This window comes from Protopterus annectens, chromosome 7.part0, assembly GCF_019279795.1.
Source record: "Protopterus annectens isolate FY-2018-M chromosome 7.part0, PAN1.0, whole genome shotgun sequence".
NCBI lineage: Eukaryota > Metazoa > Chordata > Ceratodontiformes > Protopteridae > Protopterus > Protopterus annectens.
Window position 1 is genome coordinate 1,077,684,443 of NC_056739.1, and position 23,724 is coordinate 1,077,708,166.

Sequence of the window (23,724 nt, forward strand, 5' to 3'; positions counted from 1 at the left end):
CTGGGAAACTGTCCATCACTTATGCACATTCAGTTATTAGTTCTACCATGACTCTACTTCTTCCAGTAATTAACTTGTTTGTGCCTTTTTTGCACTTATTCTGTCTTTTTGTTGAGTTCAGTTTAGCTCTTTACAGTTGAAAGTATATAACAGTATGTAACACTCAGTGTAACTTAGACTTGCATCGGTGACTACTTTCACTTTGATGTTTTACAGATTACAGTTTGAGTAATTACTGTTTCAGATTCCTTCTCCTGTTTCGTGCACTGTAGCAATTAGCATAACAGGATTTTGTTATGTAGCATTTAATACAAACTGCCTTGCTGTGTTTGTAACGTGGTCTTATTCAGTTTACATCATTAGAATGGGTCATGGCTGAAATGGTTCCTTAGTCCATCCACCCGATTATCAATACAAAATGAATAAAATGAGTTTAAAAGACAGCATTATAATAAGTGTAAAATTGGCAATAAAATGAAGTCTTGCTTCCATCAGTTCCATATCCTTGTCATCTTAAGTAGCTCAGCATTGAGAGATACATGTCAGTAACCGCTCTGTACCTGTAGTTGACTAATGAACTATAAGTAAAATTGACTGCATTTAGGGCTCTCAAAAGCATGTTGGACAGATTGTTTCACTGGGTTACGTAGTCTCATTTGAAAGGAATCTTCGTTTGCTTTTATCAGTTTATTTTACTTGTTAAAACCTGTAAGCTGCCAGATATTATAAAAATGTGATTTTTTAGTTTGTTTCATCTGCTTCATAGATTTTTGCTTGTTTAGGCAATGCTGGAACATGATGGCTTAATAAATGATGTCATCTTATATCACTGATGTAAGTTGTAGTAAAGTGTGCAGACTGAAAATATATTCACATCTATGAACTTTAGTTTCTATATTTTTAATTATTCTTTGTGGCCGAGTTAGTCCTATTAGGCTAGTGGACTCTTTGGGGGGGAGATCCGAGGTAGTACTTGTACTAAGTAGGGTAGATGTGTTCCGAACACTGGAAAAATTCCCCTACTCTTTTCACTAAATGCCATGAGATCTTTGAGATCCGCCTGACAAACCAACTCATGCACATGGGACATCGGTTTAATGGCTCATCTAAGGAACAGTACTTTCCAGAGTGCAGTTGCCCCCTTGTGCTATACTTCTGCTTCAGTAATGGAAAAAAATTAATTGAAGCACATAGAGAAAGAACTGAATTTGCACCTTTCTGATATTCCATCATCAAAGACATGCTTGCTGCTTGTTGAACTGGGCATTGCGCTGATGTTCTTCGTTCCCCATTGCTGCAGTCCTTACTATTGGGTATAGTCCGCATCCAGTCGGCCCGAATACCAGAGTATAAGGCTGACGTCGGTCAGGGCGCATTAGACTGACGTCAGTACGTCAGGGTACTAATGCGCATGACCGACGTCATATCCTCAGTCTTTTTTGCCGCATGGTCCGATGCAGAAGCAATTTTGCGAGTGCAGGTTGGCGTTCTGAAATATTTCCGAAACCGGAGTTTCAGACCGAAACAGAGTTGGCTAAGTACCCGTTGGGAACATTTTGTTTGTTCTTGCCTCAGTATTTTACCGGATGTCAGAAAAAGTGAATAACTGTATTTCTTGTGGGAAACAGATACCTCATAGGGATTACCATACCTTGTGTATACCTTGTTTAGGGCCTGAGCACGGCGTTGTTGGTTGCCGCTCTTGTGCTAGGTTTAACAAACGCACTATTAAGAGGAGGTTAGACTGTGCCAGGTTGGTGTTTGGGAAGCGTTGCAATTACAAAATGCCGCCGGATGCTCCGGCCCGCTTCCTCAAGAAGCGCAAGGACAAATCAGCGAAGCCTAGGGTTGATGAACCGGCAGTCCCGGACGTCGGTTCTTTAGAAGGCTCAGTGGAGCCAGAGGTTTTGCCAGGAGTTTCCATGGCGTCCCAGGCAGAAACTTTACTGTTACAGGATGTGCCTTCTCAGGAGGTAGGCCAGGCTGAGGGGCTTCTCAGGTGACTGTTCTTCCCTCTCTTCCCAAGGTAGTTAGAGCCTCTCCTTCTGTTGCCAAAACTTCTTTGAGAGGTAGGCCTAGTTCAGCTTCAGTGGGGGCTTCTCCTAGCATTTCGGGTTCTGTACCTAAGAAACATATGCTTAAAATGGCAGAAGATTTGATTACTATGATTAGAGGTTCTATGCCCCCGCCTGATAAGAGGCCTAGGGTGGAACCGGAGTTTGATAGTTTTGAACAGTGTTCAGAGGCTTCAGAATCTTCTGCGGAAGACTTGCAGGAGTATCCTACTTACTCTGATTCAGATGTGGATGATTCCACTCCTACAGCTTCTCCTCCTGAGGATTTTTCATTTTCAGAGACTCTGCATTCCATGAGGGAGCACTTTAAATGGGAAGGCCAGGATTACTCTGATTCCAGGAAAAGGCTTAGGGAATTCTTGTTTTTACCCCAGCATAGGCCCTTAGCTATACCTCCTGTGTTGAATGTGGTGGAAGATGTTTTTGCGGAGGCTTCCCTGAACCCTGATTCTTTGCCTCCTGCTCCTGTTAAACCTGATAGGTATTATAGGGTGCCCGAAGCTCATAAGTATTTGTTTAAGAGTCCTAGGGCGGACCCAGAAACTGTTTCTCAGGGGCCTAAAGGTGTTAAGGCCTCTGTGGTTAAAAATCCTGTTCCCACTGATAAAGAGGCTAGGGCTTTGGATAGGTGGGGAAAGAAAGTGTATACTTCTTCCACTCTAGCCATGAGAGCGTTGAATTGTCAGTTTCACATGCTAAAATATCAAAATTATCTCCTTTCACAATTGAAATCTAAGGTGGATGCTTTGGCGGAAGGTATTGAGTGTAAAGAGTTGCTGGATTTGGTTCATGTGTCTGAACAAGTGGGTAAGCATTCTTTGCAATGTGGTTTTGATGCTGTACAGGCCTCCTCGAGGGTGGCTGCTACTAGTTCTGTTCTTCGCAGGCATGCCTGGTTGAAGGATCAGAATTTAGCTGAGCATGTTAAGACTAGGATTTTGGATGCTCCTTTACAGTCTGATGTGTTGTTTGGATCGCCTGTGGAAGCAGTTTTAAAGAAAATGGAGGACAAAGCTAAGTCTATGCAAACTGTTAAAGATTTTTTGCAGGTGCAGCCACCGAAGTTTAGTAGAAATTGGCCTGCTAAGGGGTGGACATATCCTGCTTATGATTCCCAGTCTAGGGGTAGGTCTACACGTGGTAGGGGCAGGGCTCAAGGTTCTTTTAGGCCTAGAACAGGGAGTTCACCTGCTCAGACTTCTGGTGAGGGCAGGGTCAGTCCTTTCGTAAACAGACCCAATGACCTGTCTTTTCAGCTGCCAGTAGATTCCGTCTGGCAGCTCCTTTGGGAGGAAGACTGTCTCTTTTCAAAGAGAATTGGGATTTAATTACTCAAGACAAATGGGTGTTGGATATCATTCACCACGGTTACAGATTTTATTTCCATACAATGCCCCCTTCAAAGGCATGCCAGACGTTCCTCCTCCACAAAGAAAAGAGGCTCACAAGCAAGTTTCTCAGTTACTCCAGATAGGGGCCATTCAGCCAGTCCCTGTATCAGAAAGGGGCCTAGGATTTTATTCTCGCCTGTTCCTAGTACCAAAGAAGGGGAACACGTGGAGACCAATTTTGGATTTATCTCTCCTCAACACTTTTCTGGACATTCCCAAGTTCAAGATGTTGACGTTACAACAGCTTTTACCTCTGCTGGGCAAAGATCACTGGATGGTAACTTTAGATCTCAAGGAAGCTTACCTTCATGTGCCTATACGGCTAAGTTGCAGGAAGTATCTGCGGTTTCGAGCTGGAAATTCTCATTATCAGTTCTCTGCATTGCCCTTTGGCTTATCTACTGCCCAGAGTATTCACAAAGGTTCTGGCTCCAGTGATAGCTTACTTCAGGCTTCAAGGAATTCAAATCTATCCTTACTTGGACGACTGCCTGATTCTGGCTCAAGAAAAGGAAGACCTTCTACAGCATCTGGAACATGTTATAGCAGTGCTAAGATGCCTAGGGTATTCTGTGAGCGAAATAAAGTCCAGTCTAGTACCCTCTCAAGACATGTGCTTTCTGGGTGTGAGACTGAATACAGCAGCCCAGATGGCCTTTTAACCCCGGACAAACAAAAGAGTCTATCACTTTACTTCCATCAACTATCTCATCAGTCCGTGCTGACTGCAAGGACAGTCCTTCAAGCATTAGGGTTCATGGCATCTTGTATTCTGGTGCTTCCCAATGCCAAACTGCATATGAGGAAGCTACAATGGTATCTCAAAATGTATGGACACAGCACTGCCAGGATTTGGACACTGTCATTCAAATAATACCTTGCCTTCAAAAAGAATTTTTGTGGTGGGCTCAGGAATGTCACCTAAACAAGGGACTCTCTGTGACCCGGCCAGAGGCGAGTCAGATTTTAACGACAGATGCCTCGGACATTGCTTGGGAGCTCATCTAAATGGAAAGTGGATACAAGACAAGTGGCCTGCCAGACTACAGCATCTACATATCAACATGAAGGAGATGTTAGCAGTCCAGTTTGCATTAATGGCTTTCAAGGAGTTACTTCTTCCAGGGCAGGTGTTGATTCTAACAGACAACACAACTGTCATGTGGTACATCAACAAACAAGGGGAACACATTCTTATCCTCTATGCAGGCAAGCAATGATTTTGTGGGAGACTGCGCTAAGCTTGCAACTAACTCTTCAGGCAAGGTTTCTGCCGGAGCACAGAACTCCTTAGCAGATGTGTTAAGCAGACAAATCATGGATCCCCACGAGTGGAAACTGGATCTTCATGTATTTCAAAACTTGACAGTGTCATGGGGAACTCCAGACATAGATCTGTTCGCTTCTCCACTAAACCACCAGCTGCCACAGTATTGCACAAAGGGGTTTCATCACACAGCTTGGAAAGTGGATGCTCTGTCTTTCAGTTGGAAAAACCTTCATGTGTATGCCTTTCCTCCTCTGCCTCTTCTTCCAAAGGTACTATTAAAGGTCAGACAAGACAGGCCAAGGATGATTTTGATAGCTCCAGATTGGCCTCGGCAACACTGGTACCCACTACTACGGAGTCTGGTAAGGAAGCCTCCATGGCCTTTACCTCTGATTCCTCATCTGTTATCTCAGAAGGATGGTCATCTGCTCAATGTCAAGCTTCACTCTCTTCATCTAACAGCCTGGCATATTCTGTGTTGAAACACAGCAGGTCTCAACTTCCTCAACAAGTTTTAAATGTGATTATGGAAGCTAGAAGACCTAGTACAAGGAAAGTGTACGCAGAAAAATGGAAGAGATTTTTATTTTGGAGTACAGCAAAGAATTTGCAGGTTTCTGAGCCTAATTTGAGTGTGGCTCTTCAATACCTTACTGAGTTATTGGACAAAGGTTTGTCCTTCTCTTCCATTAAGATTCATGCTGCAGCAATTTCAGCTCACTATGATTGTGACCCACCATTGTTTTCGCATCCTTTGTTCAAGCAGTTTCTTAGAGGGCAAAGAATATAAGACCCCACGTAGAGCTCCTACTCCTGCTTGGGATCTCAATTTTGTGTTGGAAAAACTTACTCTACAACCTTTTGAGCCTGCGGCTACTGCTGAATTGAAATACTTGTCATGGAAGACTGCTTTTCTGTTGGCTATTACTTCTGCAAGAAGGGTGTCTGAGTTGCAGGCCCTTATGGCAGTAGAGCCATTTTTGATTTTCCATAAGGATAGGGTATCATTATGTACTAATCCTTCCTTTATGCCTAAGGTGGTTTCTAGTGTGGCTTTAAACCAAACTATTCATTTGCCTACTTTTTATGCAGACCCCCAAAATAAAGGGGAAAAGATTTTGACACTTTAGATGTACACAGGCAATTGCGTTATTATTTAAGCAGGACTAAGGATTTTAGACAGTCTCAGCAGTTGTTTGTTTCTTTTGCTTTGAGTTCACAGGGCAAGCCCGTGTCAAAACAAACTATTTCTAGGTGGATTGGCTTTTGCATTGCATTTTGTTATTCCCATCATGGCAAGGAGATTCCAGCTGGGATTAGGCCTCATTCCACTAGGGCTACTGCCACTTCAACAGCATTTCTAAGGGGGGTGGCAACTAAGGATATTTTGGAAGCAGCTACTTGGAGTTCAGTGCATACTTTCTCTAAGCATTATCACCTTCCTATCTACTCTAAGTCTAGGGCTGGTTTTGCCACAGCTGTTTTGCAAGGCATGTTGTCAGCTCCTGCTTCTTTATGATTTGCCAGCCTCCCTTACCTCTGCTTTGGGATTCTACCCAATAGTAAGGACTGCAGCAATGGGGGGGGGAGGACATAGTACAGGTTTGTACCTACCATAAATGTAGATGTTCGAGGGTTCCATTGCTGCAGTCCAATTTACCTCCCTCCTTCCCCTCTGTGTTTAGGGGTGGTTGTGTAGGTGAGGTTACATGCTTATATTTGTTGTATATATTCTTGTATATATTGTACATGTTTTTGGTGCAGGTATTTTGGGCCTTGTCTTTTTAGGGTCTTCTGACATCTGGGGCAAGAAAAGACTGAGGATATGACGTCGGTCATGCGCATTAGTACCCTGACGTACTGACGTCAGTCTAATGCGCCCTGACCGACGTCAGCCTTATACTCTGGTATTCGGGCCGACTGGATGCGGACTATACCCAATAGTAAGGACTGCAGCAATGGGATCCTCGAACATCTACATTTATGGTAGGTACAAAACTGTACTTTGTGGTGTCTCACAGAAAGAGCAGAAGTTTTTTCAATGATCTCTAAAGCAACCTTGGATTGACAGTATAAGTAAGCAGTGGTAGGTGGGGGAAAACCATATGGATGATATAGAGGTGCTTTTTCCCCTTACAAAAAAAACTCTTATGTACTCCCTCTTTTCTGTAATCCCACAACACTGACTGACTTTCAGTGCATGCATTAAGATTTGTTTACTTGAGTTAGCAATTTCTTCCAAATGCATATGAGCTGATGGATTTCAGTTAGTCAAAACTAACCTTTTTCATCACTGCCTGTATGGCCAAGAGTTGTTTGTGGAATATCATTATTGTGCAGACAAATTCCTATGTAAGACTTCAAAACTCAAGGAAAAAGCAGATGTTCATCGTGTTACCTTGCTGCAGTCATCACACTTGGGTTATCCTGCCGTCAGGCGGTCCCGCAGTCGGCCCGAATTCCAAAGTCTTGGTCCGGCGTCAGTTGCTGTCACTTCTTCCCTGACGTCAGTGCGCCAGGGGTATATAAGAGGCATCCAACGTCATTTTCTTCAGTCTTTCTTGCCGCGCGGTGCCCGAAGCAGAAGCAGTTCGCAAGTGCCAGTCAGCCGACACCTGAGATTTTCGATTTGAATTTCAGTCCGAAGTCTTCAATAAAGCTAAGTACTCCGTTGGGGAACATTTTCTTGCCTCAGTCCGATGTCAGAAAAAGTTAACAATTGCATTTCTTGTGGGAAGCAAATACCTCATAAGGACTTCCATTCCTATTGCATTCCTTGCCTAGGCCCAGACCATGACTTCACAGGTTGTCGGTTTTGCGCTAGGTTTAATAAACGCACTATCAAATGCCGTTTTGACTTCGCACGGCATTACTTTGGTAGGAAATTTAATTATATCACGCCGTCGGTGCAGCCGACGACCGCAATTCAAAAAAACCGCAAGGGTAAAAGACAGGCAGCCTAGGAATAAGCCAGACCCCGAGGCCTCAGCTGGGCTTGTTGCCGGTTCTCCGGTTTTCAGTGAGGCGCCTACGCAGCCCCTGATGACCGCAGAGCTGGAACCCCAGACAGCTGCCGACTCAGCCATCTACCGACACCGGAGCAGAATTAGACACCGGTGCAGAGGAAACACCTTCGGTTGCAGAAGGTGTCTTCAGACCGACTACACTCACCATTAAATCTTATGCTAAGCTTAAAACTCCTTTAAAACCTAAGAAAACTGTTCTTCAATCTACAGGTCAAGGCCCCACCATGCCTAAGAAACAGATGCTTAAGATGGCTGAAGATTTAATTACCCTTATCAGGGGTTCCCATCCCCCTCCTGATAAAAAACCAAGACAAGAGGAGGATTACGCATCCTCTGACCAGGTTTCCTCTTTCCTCAGATTCTTCTGAGGAACAGGATTACACTTTTCCACCTTATGAGGATTCTGATGCTGAAGACTCTATTCCCTTAGCATCTCCCCCTGAAGACTACTCCTTTGGGGAAACATTACATACCATGAGGGAACATTTCCACTGGGAAGGCCAGGATTACTCAGATTCTAAGAAAAGGCTCAGAGAGTTCCTTTTATTACCCCAGCAGAGACCTCTTGCTATCCCTTGTGTTTTAGATATTGTGGATGATGTCTACTTGGAGTCTAGTTTAAATCCAGACTCTCTACCTCCTGCTCCAGACAAACCACACAGATACTACAGAGTACCTGACAAATTCCTTCATAAAAGCCCTGTAGCTGACCCAGAAACCATATCCCAGGGTCCTAAGGGAGCAAAAGCTTCTATAGCTAAAAATCCTGTGCCCTCTGAAAGAGATTCCAGAGCCCTAGATAGATGGGGAAAGAAAATATACACCTCTGCAACTCTGGCTATGAGAGCATTAAATTGCCAGTTTCACATGTTGAAATATCAACAATTCCTGATGTCTCAGTTAAAACAAAAAAATGAGCACACATTCAGAACAGCCTGAATTCAAGGAAATGCAGGATCTGTTGCATGCAGCTGAGTAGGTGGGCAAGCATACTTTACAATGCGGATTTGATTCACTGGACGCTTCCTGTACAGCAGCTGTTACTGGCTCTGTCATTCATAGACATGCTTGGTTAAAAGAGCAAACCCTCCCTGACCATGTTAAAGCAAAATTATTAGATGCACCTTTACAACAGGATATATTATTTGCTGTCATAGCAGAAGAGGTTTTAAAGAAAATGGAGGATAAGGCTAAATCTATGCAAACGGTCAAGGATTTCTTGCAGGTACAACCCCCTCGCTTCAGCAGAAATTGGCCAACAAAAAAATTGGTCCTTTCCAGCTTCAGACAGATCACAGAGGGGCAAATACAGATGCCCAAGGGGCAGAGGTCAGTCACAGGGCCCTTACAAACCTCGCCAATGGGGTTCTGCTACTCAGAAAGGAGGAGAAGACAGGCCCCAAGCTAGCAGAAGGCAGACACAATTACTCTATCCTCAAACTACCAAGCAAATCTCTCCTGGCAACACCCTTGGGAGGAAAACTAGCATTTTTGTTGCAGACAACTGGCGCATCATCACAAAAGACAAATGGGTTCTAAACATTGTCTCTCAAGGATACAGATTCCACTTTCATACCTTACCAAGGATCAAAGGAATGCCAAACCTGCCACCAAATCAATGGGCAGAGGCACAAAAACAAATTACAGCTCTCATGAACATGAGAGCCATTCAACAGGTACCTACACAGGAGCAAGGACAAGGATTTTACTCAAGACTCTTCCTAGTTCCAAGAAAGGACAAAGCATGGAGACCCATTCTGGATCTTTCAATTCTGAACACCTATCTGCAAGTACCAAAATTCAAGATGCTATCACTACAGCAGCTTCTTCCCATGCTGGGCAAGAATGTTTGGCTAGTCACTTTGGACCTCAAGGAGACATACCTGCATGTCCCTATCAGACAAAATTGCAGAAGATACCTCCGCTTCATTGCAGGTTCAACACATTATCAATTCTCTGCACTGCCCTTTGGCATATCTACTGCGCCCAGGGTCTTCACAAAATGCCTGGCACCAGTAATTGCATACTGCAAAGAGGAATTCAAATATACCCATACCTGGATGACTGTCTTATTTAAGCAGAAAGCAAGGACATTCTTTTACAGCATCTGGCATTTGTCAAACACCTTCTAAGTTGCTTAGGGTACACAGTAAATGAAAAGAAATCAAAACTAGTGCCCTCACAAAACATAATATTCCTGGGTGCCAGCTTGAATACAACGGCCCAGGTGACTTATCTCACGCCAGACAAACAATGACAGCTGTTTCAATATTTCAAAATAATGGCAACAAAGATCCAACTCCCTGCAAGAAAAATTCTGCAGGCCTTGGGATTCATGGCATCTTGCAAACTACTAATACCATTTGCAAAACTGCATATGAGGAAATTACAATGGTACCTGAAAAGTATATGGACTCAGCACAGCCGCAGCTTGGAAACAATGATTCCACTCATTCCCTGCCTTCAACAGGAGTTTCTGTGGTGGGCACAGGCATGACACCTAAACAAGGGTCAGCCTTTCACCTTACCCCACAGCCAGGCAAAGTATGACAACAGATGCATCGGACTATGCCTGGGGAGCACACATGGCAGGACAGTGCATTCAGGGCAAATGGACTACAGATCAGAGACACCTGCACATGAATAAAAAAGAAATGCTAGCAGTGCAGAATGCCCTAACAGTTTTCAAGGACCTTCTACACCCAGGACAACTACTAATGAGGACAGACAACACCACAGTTATGTGGTACATAAACAAGCAAGGGGGCACACATTCCTACCCTCTATGCAGGCAAGCAATGACCTTGTGGAACACTGCACTGTTTTACCAGGTTCAATTACAAGCACAATTCCTGCCAGGAAAGAAAAACACATTGGCAGACGACCTAAGCAGAAACATCATGGAGCCACACGAATGGAAACTAGATCCACAAGTATTTGCAATGGTAGCTCAAAAATGGGGACGCCCAGACATAGATCTGTTTGCAAGCCCCCACAACCACCAACTTCAAAAATTTTGCACAAGGACCTTCCATCCACTAGCTTGGAAAGTGGATGCCCTCTCATTCAGTTGGAAAACATTAACAGTATATGCCTTCCTTCCACTGCCTCTTCTAGCAAAGGTACTGCTGAAAGTCAGATTAGAGAGGCCACAAATGATTCTCGTTGCACCAGACTGGCCACGCCAACATTGGTATCCAATTTTAAGGAACATGGCCCAGGGCCCACCATGGATTTTGCCACAAATTCCTCACCTGCTCACCCAGCGAGACAATCTGATTCTACACAGCCAGCTCAAGACTCTAAACCTGGCTGCATGGCAAATTATCTAAACAACCAGTCAACACCTCTATCCAAAGCTGTTATGGATGTCATTCTGGAGGCCAGGAGGCCCAGCACCAGGAAAACCTTTTCAGACAAATGGAAAAGATTTTGCGCCTGGAACCAGGCTAAAGGCCTAAATCTCCTGGAGCCGAACATTCCTCAGATTCTACAATATTTAACTGAGATGTTACACAAAGGACTTTCCTTTTCATCTGTTAAGATCCACGCCTCAGCAATTTCAGCTCATTACAGCACGGATCCTCCGTTATTTTTACATCCACTCCTAAGACAGTACCTCAGAGGGGCTAAGAACTTAAGACCGCCAAGGAGAGCTCCAACATCTACTTGGGATCTCAACTTTGTCCTGGAAAAGCTTACACTGCCGCCCTTTGAACCAGTTTTTTCAACTGATTTAAAATTTCTTTCATGGAAAACTGCCCTACTACTAGCAATAACCTCAGCTAGAAGAGTTTCAGAGCTACAGGCACTAATGGCAGTGGAACCTTTCCTCATTTTTCATCAAGACAGAGTTTCTATACGAACTAATCCTTCCTTTATGCCAAAGGTGGTATCCAGTGTGGCCCTAAACCAAACCATTCACTTGCCCACCTTCTTCCCAAATCCCCAGAACAAAGGAGAAAGACTTCTGCACTCTTTGGACATTCACAGGCAATTACGTTACTACTTGGATAAGCTCTGTGTGTTCTTATGACTTCCAATTTTTGCTATTTCTTAAGAGTAATGATTTTTTTATGTAATGTACTTAGTATTTTAGTGGAGCTTTTCTCCTCGGGCCTCTGCTGAAAATGGACATGTATCCAGCCAGACTAGCCCGGTCAACAAATGTAAAATAAAATAAAATAAATAAATAAATAAAATAAGGCTTTCAGAAAAACTAACCAGCTCTTTGTAGCCTATGCTACAGGATCAGAAGGAAGAGCTATCTCAAAACAGACCATTTGTAAATGGATAGGACATTGCATACGTTTCTGCTACACACATCATGGGAAACCAGTTCCTGCTAACATTATGTCCCACTCTACCAGGGCTACAGCTACATCAGCAGCCTTTCTCAGGGGAGTGCCAACCAAGGATATTCTGGAAGCTGCTACTTGAGTTCAGTGCACACCTTCACCAAACACTATCACTTACCTCTTTACTCTTAAGACTAGAGCTGGTTTTGCCACTGCAGTTTTGCAGGGCCTACTAGCTTCTTCTAACCCTGTTTGACTCCACCTCCCCTCCTTAGCTTTGGGATTCAACCCAAGTGTGATGACTGCAGCAGGGTAACACGATGAACATAGTACAGTTTTGTACCTACCATAAATGTAGATGTTCGAGTGTTCACCCTGCTGCAGTCCAGGTTACCCTCCCTCCATCCCCTCTGAACTAGCTGAACTTATCTCTACCACTTTATCCTATACTAATATAGCCATATGTATGTATGTATGTATGTATATATATATATATATATATATATATATATATATGTATATATATATATATATATATATATATGTATATATATATATATATATATATATATATATATTGTCTACCTTTTGGGGGCACCTGACATCTGGGTCAAGAAAAACTGAAGAAAATGGTGTCAGATGCCTCTTATACCCCTGGCACACTGACGTCAGGGAAGAAGCGACAGCAACCGACACCGGACCAAGACTTTGGAATTCGGGCCGACTGCGGGACCGCCTGACGGCAGGATAACCCAAGTGTGATGACTGCAGCAGGGTGAACACTCGAACATCTACATTTATGGTAGGTACAAAACTGTACTTTCTGCAGGTGGTGCATTTGCTGTATCAAATATTTCATAAGGTGTCAGGACTGCTATTGCCATTACTTGTTGTTTGCACAGTGTAAAGTCTGACCTTAGGACTAGTGTCCTTTTCTGTACAGTACGGTGCGATAAGTACTGACTTCTGTTTTCTGTGAAGCAAAGCTTGAGCTGTTTTTATCATAGCCAGGTGAGGTGTGCACTACAAACTGGTTGTAACTGCTGTGTGGGTGTGTGGGGCTGTTTCTGGATGAAAGGAATTTATTTCTTGATTGTTTCCTCAGTTAACCGTCTAGTTTTGCAAGATTAATGTGATTTGGTGTGAAGGTAGTAGGGGGATATTTGGGCTACTGTGTGTTTTGCGTAAAACACTTGCAATATATTATTGTGTCCATAATTTAGTTTTACCACAAGGTAAGGTGAGGTGTACACTGTCAACAATAGGATTATAATTGCTCAGTATGAGTGCTGCGTGTGGATGACAATAGCTGTTGGTGCTTCCTCAATCAAGTTAAACAGTTAAGTTGGTTTTGCAATAGTAGTATGCATTTGCATAAAACAAGTTGAATTACTTTACTTCTGCTATTTTTTTATCACAATTGGACATTTTCTAGTGTACACTGTTAAACTGATGTAATTGATAGGTTTGGGTATTGGTGGAATATAATGACAACATTTTGAATGGTCTTAAATCAAGGAGGTGAATACAAAATCCAAACAAATATGAGCGTTTATACATGGTCAGAAAAGGTTTGTGTGGGGAGCCCATGATTTGAAAACCACCCAGGGCCCAAGGTGCACTTAATCTGCCCCTGGGGAAAGCCTTTCCTTATATTTCAGTGCAGAGAAGAGATGACCTCTGATGAAACTATAGCGGTATGCTGGTCCCTAACTGTTAGTGTGGGGACGGTCTATCTCCTAATTATGACATCATATAGAGTTGCTCGCCTTGGTTATCACAGTGTTAAAAGAGGTGTTGACACCTGATTTTTTTTTAGTGTGTGTGAGGCTGATTGTTGATTTTGCAGCAAATGTGTGGAAAAGGGGGACCGTTGATTGTTACTCATTTGGATGGGCATACCCCATTTATTACTTTGTATACCTGGGTGATATTGGTGAAGTTACTGAAGTGTTTTTTGCTGTAATGAATAGGTGTAGCTTGTTGATACAACACTTATTCTTTTCATGTTTCTTGTAGATGTTGATGCCCTCCTGAAGAAGTCAGAATCACAGCATGATCAACCAGAAGATGGCTGCCCCTTTGGCCCACTCACACAGAGATTGTTGCAGGCACTGGTAGAGGTGAGTCTGTGACATTCATTTTTGTATGCATATGCATATTTTCTAAAATTGGTATTGACTAATATGATTTGTGCAAGTATCTGGCTCTCCACTGTAAAATAGCACTCACAATATCAGTAGGTGGGCATTACCAAAGTCTGAAAATTTGACTACAGATAAATACATTGTGAGGGCCAGAGTCCCCATACCCTGTACAAGAGGCTGCATCCCCAAAGCTGCCTATTGTTACTTCAAGGTTACTGCATGTCAGGAAAAGTAAAAACCCAGACCTCAGCAACCTCTACTGAAAAGCACTCTCAATCATGATGGCATTTGTCAAGCCTGTTTTCATTAACAAACGTCACTGTCTGTCAGTCAGATGTGAGAAATACAAATATCTACTGTCTGCTCTAACAGGTTGAAGCAGTTATAGTAGTGCCTCAGTGTAAGCAGTAAAGACAGGAGCACAGCCTTTTGCGTTTGTCTTAGAATCCTATTCAATACACTGAGAAATTAAAATAGTGCTGGAATTGTATTGGGCTAACCTATTTTTGGGCAGCACTGCATTCTGTTGCATTCCTACTGTCTTCTGTTAATTGCACTATGTACCAAGATGGACTAGGTGGTGCATAGTGTTCAGTTTTATCAAGATGCCCACTGTTTTGTTTCACTTTATTTAATTTATTTGATAACTAAGGTAGAGCACTGATATCCTTCCTTATCACTGTTGCAGTATTCTTTACTCTTGGGATATCTTGCCAAGGACAGCCTAACATCGGGTCAGTGTACCAAAGTCTTTTACACTTCCAGGCATCCTACATAAAATATATGTCCTATATGCAAGGCATAAGTTACATATGTGATGTATGGACACCTAATCTTCAGAAGTGAAGTGCCGCAGGAAAACCAGCGCAATCCCAGAGAAAGCAATAACATGCACATCCAAGAAGGGAAGAAGGTTGTAAAGATGGAAAAAGAGCCCCATGACCAGAGGTAGGGCAACAGCAAATAAAAAGAGGATGGGGAAGGGACAGACTACTGCAATATCTACTGTTATGGTAAGATTGTACACAACTGTACTATGTCTTTCCTGATCACTATTGCAGTATCCTTTGCTCTAGGAGAGTGCAAAAACACTGGAAAGTATGGGAGGAGGAAGGCAGAGAAGAGCCCTCCACAAAGCCATGAGGCATTGCCCTGGCAAAACCCACACTGGTTCTGGAAATTTCATCAAATTTGTAATGTTTGATAAAAGTATGAACAGAAGACTCAGCAACAGCATTTAAGATGCATCTATTATCCAGACTTTTAAAGAGTGCACCAGAAGAGGCCACTGCCCTGGTAGAATGAGCATGACCAGAGGAAGAAAACTGCTTACCATGAAAGGAATAACAAAAAATAAATTAATTTGTTATTTTTTTATTTTATTTTACATTTGTTGACCGGGCTACTCTAATTGGATACATGTCAATTTTCAGTAGAGGCCCGGGGAGCTAAGCTCCAAGATATGGTCCAATACAATAATACAAGTACAAACAAATAAAAAATAAAATCAAATATTCTAGTAAAAATAGCAATTATCCTAGTAAGTAAAAAAAAAAATCATCAACAATGGTAACGTGTATTACAGCATAGAGGTTGTAACAGGCTGTAGCACTGAGGTAAAACGTCATAAACAGCGCAAATTGAAAGAACGGAGACAATAATGCAGGTTAAGTCAGAGGTAGATAAATAGGAATTATCATAGTAAAAAAAATCATCAGCAATTGTAACATATGAATTACAGCATAAAGGTTAAACAGGATGTAACACTGAGGTCCTGCGCCATAAAATAGTGCAAATTTGAAGTATGGAGACATAATACAAGTCAGAAGTAGAAAAAAGGAAGTTAGATGTATAGTAATGTAGCAAAGGATTTACTTAAGAAAAGGTATATAAATAGCATAGAAAAAAAAATTTAGATAAGAAAATATAATAAGACGGAAAACATAAGAGGATAGTAAGCACTGGATAGGCAAGTCAAATTTGTAGAGTTAGATGACTAGTCTGGTTTGGAGCAGGGGTAGCCAGTATGTTTTGAGGAGAAGTTTGTCTGTTTTTAAAGAGAGATAGAGGCGAGTGAGGAGAGGTCATTATGGAGAAGATTCCAGGATTTACCTACAGTATTACAGAAGAGAGAATCCCCAGCTCTGTTAATAAGTTTCGAGGTGTAGACAAGAAGTTTGTGAGATGAGCGTAAGATTTTTATAGGGGGTGATGAGGGTAGATAAACTTGGAGTATTAGAAGGTTTATGAAGAATGTTGTAGGCAATGGTTAGTTGGTGAAATTTAATCAGGTGTTGTAGTTCTAACCATCCTAGCTGTTTTAAATTTATACAATGATGAATTCGGAATGGGTTGCCTGTACCAAATCATGCAATGTTATTATAGGACATTTCCAATTTGCTGAGGTTATTCTTGGAGAGATTAGTAAAAATGGGTGAGGCATAAAGGACTGTAGAGATCAAATGGGTGTGGGCGATAGTAGTTTTAGTAGTGGGGAAAATGAAGGGTTTAATCCTATAGAGACTGCCAATTTTTTTATTGTTGGTCTTTATAGCATTATTGATGTGGATGTCGAAGTTCAGATTATTGTCGATGGTGACACCATGTAGTTTGGTGGTAGAGTCAGGAGATATTATAGTACCATTGGTAGATGTCACTGAGAATTGAAGAGGAGGGGACTTAAGAGGAGGAGTGAAGAGGAGGAGTTTGGTTTAAGGCAATGCTGAGTGAACCATTGATGTTAAGTTGTCAAACTCGCCTTCATTCTTGCTGGATGGGTTCGGAGCCGATCCTCAGCTCCGACTCGGCACTTGCTAAGCTCGAGAACTCATTTTACCAGCTCGAGGCAACCCTATATCCCATGATGCAAGGCGTGACTACCCCAGATCTCGTTTGCCGCTTCGCAAAGAGGTCTCCTTTTTTTACCAGCTCAGGTAAAGCTTCATATTGTAAAGTTTAGTCAGGGCTTTTTCTCCCTTATCTCCTATTTTTTCATTTATTGAGTATATTTTATACTAATCGATAATCTCCTACCCTATATTCCCTCCCTTTACGTTAGGATTTATTCCACTCTTCAGGCCTTAAGCCTCCCTCTCAGTTAATTCCTGTCAGGTTGTGTGTTGTCTGTTTTTTGGGGGTTAACTTTGTGTGACTGTTGTGTGTTTGTGTATTTTTGGACATTATTATGTCTAAGGAAGTGAAGGTCTCAGGCTTCAAGAAGTGTGATTCTTGCTGTCAGAAAATGTCTCTGACAGACGGTCACACTTCTTGTGTGTACTGCCTGGGGCCTTTACACCTGCAGGACTCCTGTGCCATTTGTCACTCCTTTAGCCAGAGAGTCCTGCAGGAACGAAGAAACAAATTGATTCTTCGTGGCTTGTTAAAGCCAGAGGGTTCTCCGACCAAGGCTGGGTCGGTTAAACCCTCTAAGCCATCTAAAGCCCAGGCTGTAGTTTCCAAGCATTCGGCTGTGGCTCCGACTCCTTCGGAGTCGAGATCAGCTCCGGCCGGAGCCGATCTTTCCACTTTGGAAGTTGTTGTGTCGGCGTCGTCTGGCTCAGACACACAGATACCCATTACTTTGTCGGCTCCGGACGGAGCCGACGTGTCTTTATCCAGTATTGGAGCCGATAAGTCTTCGGCTCCATCTGGAACCCGAGGGGTCATCGGCTCCGATGTCTCCATCCAGGAAGAGATCTCGGTCTCCTTCCCTGGAGTCTATTCGTTCGGCTCCGGGATCTCCTCTTTTGTTGGAGCGGAGCCATCGGAGCCAATCTTCAAGATCTTCCAGGCTGTCAGACCACGATTTAGAGAGGGTGGTAAGCAGACTGTTGAAGTCACAGGCACTAGCCCAAATGCTCCATAGCTCGTCTCAACAGACGTCTGCTATTTCTCATCCCCCTGAAATTCCTCCTCAGACTCTCCTTCAGAGTTCGGAGCCGGAGCTTCTCGGAACGGGGACCGTGGGTACACCGGAGCCGATACTTCCCCTTTCGGCTCCGACGTCTTCGGCTCCAATCTCTTCCATGAGACCTTCTTTGGAGGGATCCGGTCGTCGAGTCTCCCTTGTAGGCTCCGAGGGGGCGAGTGGCATCGGACCCTTGTCCGACTCTGCTCTCCCTCTTGGAGCTTCGGCATTGGTGAGCTCGGCACCGACATCGGCTTCGGAGCCTTCTCTTTCGGTGGGGCCAGGGATTCCTGTTTCTTCGGAGCAGGATTCTTCTGGCCTCCCTGGGAGAGGAGAGGACCCTTCGAGGTGATGAGGAGTGTCCTTGCCCCTGAGCTAGGTCAACGGTCTATTCCTTTAGCTCCTCCATCTTCAGTGCCTGTTGATGTCTCTTGCCAGTCTCTTGCTCCCGGACCCAGAGATCCATCGCCCCAGGTTTCCCCATTGGGAATAACTTCCTCTTCCGAGGTTTCTCCTGATCCTGCAGCAGAACCCCCGCGTAAGAGGACGTGTAAGAGGAAGCACACAGACTCCCCTGAGTCTACTACATCAGATACCGACTTAGATGAGTCGGAGGATTCCCCACGGTCCCCCTCTGAGGATGTCTCCTTTTCAGACATCCTGGAACTCCTTAAGCAGAGGGGGAACTGGCCTTCCATTAACCCCACCGAGGATGAGTCTGTATACCTGGAGGCTTTTGGATCTCGACCCTCCACCTCCTGGGTGTCTCCGCCTTTCGACCCACTTATGCAAGTAGTGGCTCGGAAGGCGTGGGCAGCCCCGGATTCTGTGGAACCAGTTCCTAGGAGGCCCTCCAAATTTATTACAGCCCCTGCAGACAAGCAGTTTCTTTCTAAGGGCGTCCCTGTTGATGCTATGGTGGTGGTGGCGGCCACCAAGAAGGAACTTGCTGATCCTTCTGTGCCTGTCCATCCTCCTAATAAGGATTCTAGGACCATGGATAGGTACGGCAAGCGGATGTTTTCTTCAGCGACCTTTGCTATGCGTTCGCTGAACTACCTTTGTCACTTTACCAGACTTCAGAGAGACATTCTCAAGGAACTAGGTGAAGTGGTTCAGGATCCTTTGGCGACTGCGGCTCAGGAAAAGATTGCCTCACAGCTAGGAATCCTCAATTCTTTGACTAACTCCTCCATGCGGCTCATTTCTTATGCAGCCGATGGGGCGAGTAGGGCCGCAGGCACAGGAGTGGCACTTAGGCGTCAGGCCTGGATGCGGCTTTGTAATTTTGCAGACCCCTTTAAGGCGTCCTTCACCAATACTCCCTTTGATGGTTCGGCTTTGTTCGGGCCTCAGGTGAAGGATACTTTGACCAGGTGTGAAGAAGACGGCAAGACCCTTTCTGCCGTAGGAGTCCATTTCTCCACCCCTTCAAGACCCTATCCAAAGGGTCAGAAGGGAGGGAAAATGTGGTTCCGTAAATCTCAAGGAGTCACGCCGGACACACGTGGTCAGTTTACCCCCAGAGGCAGAGGGGGTAATAATAATAGGCGCCGCCCTAGGGGCAGAGGGGGTCCGCAGAATCAGGGTAGCAGGGAGCCTCTCCCTGATAAACCCTTCCAGCATCCCTGAGGTGTTGCCCGACTGTCCACCCTTGGAGGCAGTCGGGGGAAGATTGTCGCTGTACCCAGTAGCCTGGCGTTCCCTTTCTCAAGACAAATGGGTACATTCGATCATATCCGAGGGCTACAATATCCCTTTCGAGAGGTATCCCGTTCCTCATCAATCCCTTCCAGACGTCTCACCCGGTCTAAGGGAATTGGCCAAGCAGGAGGTATCAAAGCTCCTAGCAAAAAGAGCCGTCCAAATAGTTCCAGCAGACCAAGTAGGATCCGGCATCTACTCAAGATTCTTTTTGGTCCCCAAAAGGACGGGAGATTGGAGACCAATTTTAGACCTCAGCAAACTAAACAAGTTTGTCAAGAAGGCAAGGTTCCGGATGGTCACGCTTCAGTCCATTCTACCCTTTTTGGGCAAGGACAACTGGATGTGCTCATTAGACCTTCAGGATGCGTACTATCATATAAAGATTCACAGGCGCTCCAGAAGGTTTCTCCGCTTTCGGCTGGGGTCTAGTCATTTTCAGTTCAGAGCCCTGCCCTTTGGCCTCACTACAGCCCCCAGAGTGTTTACCAAATGTATGGCAATGGTTACGGCTCATCTGAGACGTCAAGGATTCCAGGTGTTTCCGTATCTAGACGACTGGCTCCTCCCCGCCACCACCAGGCATCAACTTCTCAAGGCCAGAGACTACACTCTGCAAACCTGCAAACAATTGGGGATTTCAATAAACTTCGAAAAATCTTCTCTGTTGCCTTGCCAATCTATTACCTTTATAGGCGCAGAATTAAACACTGTCAGTATGTCAGCCAGACTCACAAAGCAAAGAATTCTGGACATTCAGAAGTATGTTCAGATCATATTACTCAGCAAGAAGATCAGAGCCAAATTTGTCCTGAAGGTTCTGGGTCTTATGGCCGCGGCCATTGTTCTACTGCCATTAGCCCGCTTCCACATGCGTCTTCTGCAGTGGATGTTGTTCACTCAGTGGTCATTCCAGCAGCTCCCCATGAGTCACAAGATTTTTGTCACGCAATCGTGCAAGAGTCATCTAATCTGGTGGATGTCTTCTCCTCTGCTCCATCAGGGCTGACTGTTTGTGCCCCCAGTTCCGGTTGCCACAGTCACTTCGGATGCCTCTCTGATCGGGTGGGGGGGGGCATTATCAGGGCAGGATGGTCCATGGGACTTGGCAACCCATAGAATACCATCTGCACATAAATGTCGTAGAGATGAGAGCAGTGCTTTTAACGTTGCAAGCCCTCAACGACTTTCTTCCCTTAGGGACTATTGCAGTTCAGACGGACAACATGTCTGTAGTCTGGTATATCAACAAGCAGGGCGGGACCAGGTCCTACCCACTGTGTCGAGAAGCTCTCAGACTTTGGCAATGGGCGATCTCATCTCATCGGTTTCTGATAGAAACGCATATCCCCGGGAGATCCAACCTCTTAGCGGACAGACTGAGCAGAGCTATTCTCATGCCACACGAGTGGTCTCTCAAGCAATCGGTAGTGGACGAGATATTTCAGAAGTGGGGCTTCCCTTCCTGCTACCTTTTTGCTACACCCCAAAACAGCAAATGCACGGACTTCTTCACCCTTTTTCCTCTACCAGGCCATTCCCCGAGAGACTCTCTAACCCAGGATTGGCCCCGGGGACTTCTGTATGCCTTTCCTCCATTTCCACTGATACCACAACTTATTCAGAAAGCTACCGTATTGAGAGCCAAGTTGATCCTCATTGCCCCTTACTGACTTCGACAAATTTGGTTTCCGTCCCTGCATCATCATCTCCTGGCGCAGCCTTGGCATCTGGACCCAGTTCCAGACCTTCTGACCCACCAGTCGGGTCAACCACACCGGGCCATTCATTCTCTCAACCTCACTGCTTGGTTGCTCCACTTCCTTCCTTAGCCAGGCTTCCTATGATCTCTAACCCCGTTAGGAATATCATAGTAGCTTCTCTAAAGTCCTCCACCAGAAGGATTTATGCTAGTAAGTGGAAACGCTTTTCTTTCTGGGCAAAGTCCAAACACTTAGATCCCTTTACTGCTCCAGTGCATTCAGTTCTGGATTTCTTAGCAGAGATTTTTCAATCAGGGCCTTCTGCTTCTACAGTTAAAGTCCAATTGGCAGCAATCTATAATTTTCATGTTGGTTTAGCAGATCAAAACATAATGTCCCACAAACTTTGCAAAGCCTTTCTCAGAGGTATATTTCTCCTGAAGCCTCCAATCAGAGATCCCCCTCCGCAATGGGATTTGAACTTAATGCTGACATCCTTGATTCTATCCCCCTTCGAACCGGCTGCTACATGCTCCTTAAAGTTTCTTTCCTGGAAAACAATTTTCTTGGTGGCTGTTACTTCAGCTAGAAGGGTTTCTGAACTTCAGGCCCTTTGTGTCCGTTCCCCTTACTTGGTTTTTCACAAAGATAGGGTATCTTCAAGACCTAATCAATTGTTTTTGCTCAAAGTTGCTTCCCAGACGAATCTTAACCAATCTATTGATTTACCAGTTTTTTTCCCTAATTATTCAGACAAAGCTGAACAAAGACTTCATTGCTTAGATGTCCATCGTCAACTCAGATATTATTTGGACAGAACTAAACAATTCAGAAAATCTGATCAACTATTCCTTTCTTATGCAGAGAATAGAAAAGGTCTCCCAGTCTCTAAAGTGACCTTATCCAGATGGTTGTCTTATATCATTTATTATGTTTATCATCTTAGAGGCAAGCAACTGTCCTCAAAACCAAAAGCACATTCTACCAGGAGCCTATCCACATCCACAGCCTTTCAGGATAGGCTACCTATTGACACCATTTGTGCAGCAGCCACTTGGGCCACTCCTCACACTTTTGTCTCTCATTACAAATTGGACTTGGCCTCCAGGGAGAGGGCTAGGTTTGGTTCCACAGTTATCAAGAGTCTGTTCCATTGAGCCACCCAGGATAGAGGTGCTAGGGACGCGGTCCCATCCAGCAAGAATGAAGGCGAGTTTGACAACTTAACATTTAGAAGTTATGTACATACCATAACGTTCCATGTTAGTTGTCTTCTCTCGCCTTCTTTCTTGCGTCCCTCCCTCCTTCCCCCTGGCCTGGACTGATCTTGAGGTTGTACCTTCCTTTTGTTGGGGTGTTGTCACTCTTTCCAAGAGTTCACAGTAGGAAGAGTCATTATTGTTAGTGGCCATCGGCCTAGTTTCTCCTACATTTAGTATCTTCTTCCTTGGGAAGAAGTGTTTTTTGGCAGGGTTTTTCTTCTAGCTACCAAACGAGATCTGAGGTAGTCACGCCTTGCATCATGGGATATAGGGTTGCCTCGAGCTGGTAAAATGAGTTCTCGAGCTTAGCAAGTGCCGAGTCGGAGCCGAGGATCGGCTCCGAACCCATCCAGCAAGAAAGAAGGCGAGAGAAGACAACTAACATGGAACGTTATGGTATGTACATAACTTCTAATTCAACCATGTTGAATACTTTTTGGGTGAGAGCGTGAAAGTCGTGAGAGGATGTAGCTGAATATAATAGTGTGGAGTTGTCAGCATATTGTATGCAAGTGGCTTGTGGGATAGCTAGATGAAGGTCATTAATAAATATAGAGAAGAGAAGGGGTCCACGTATGGACCCCTGAGGGACACCTAAGGTAACGGCTAAATGGGAGGATAAAGTATTATGCCAAAGTACTGCTTGTTGTCGTTTGTCAAGGTAGGATTGGAACCATTTTGTGGAAAGTGGGTCTAATGACAGAGATTTTAGGATGTTTATGAGAATCTGGTGGTTTACCTTGTCAAATGCTTTAGACAGGTCGATAAATAGAGCAGAAGAAAGATTATTCAGGTTTCGGTGCCTGTTAATGTAGTCAGTAAAGGACAGAAGGGCAGTGGTAGTGCTATGTGAGGGTCTGAAACCATGTTGACAGTTGGAAAGTAAATTGTTTTCGATTAAATGGTGGAGTAGTTGTTTATGGATACATTTCTCCATAATT

At 44.2% G+C, this 23,724-nt stretch overlaps 1 protein-coding gene across 1 annotated transcript in view; it reads left to right on the forward strand.

The window, feature by feature from the left end:
• The window catches only part of LOC122806877 (transcriptional adapter 3), a gene marked incomplete at its 5' end in the record, with an annotated part of 234,519 nt that overhangs the window by 66,621 nt on the left and 144,174 nt on the right, over positions 1–23,724 (forward strand). Inside the window, 1 exon segment of the mRNA XM_044077649.1 lies at positions 14,080–14,183. Coding sequence (XP_043933584.1) covers positions 14,080–14,183 — 104 coding nt within the window.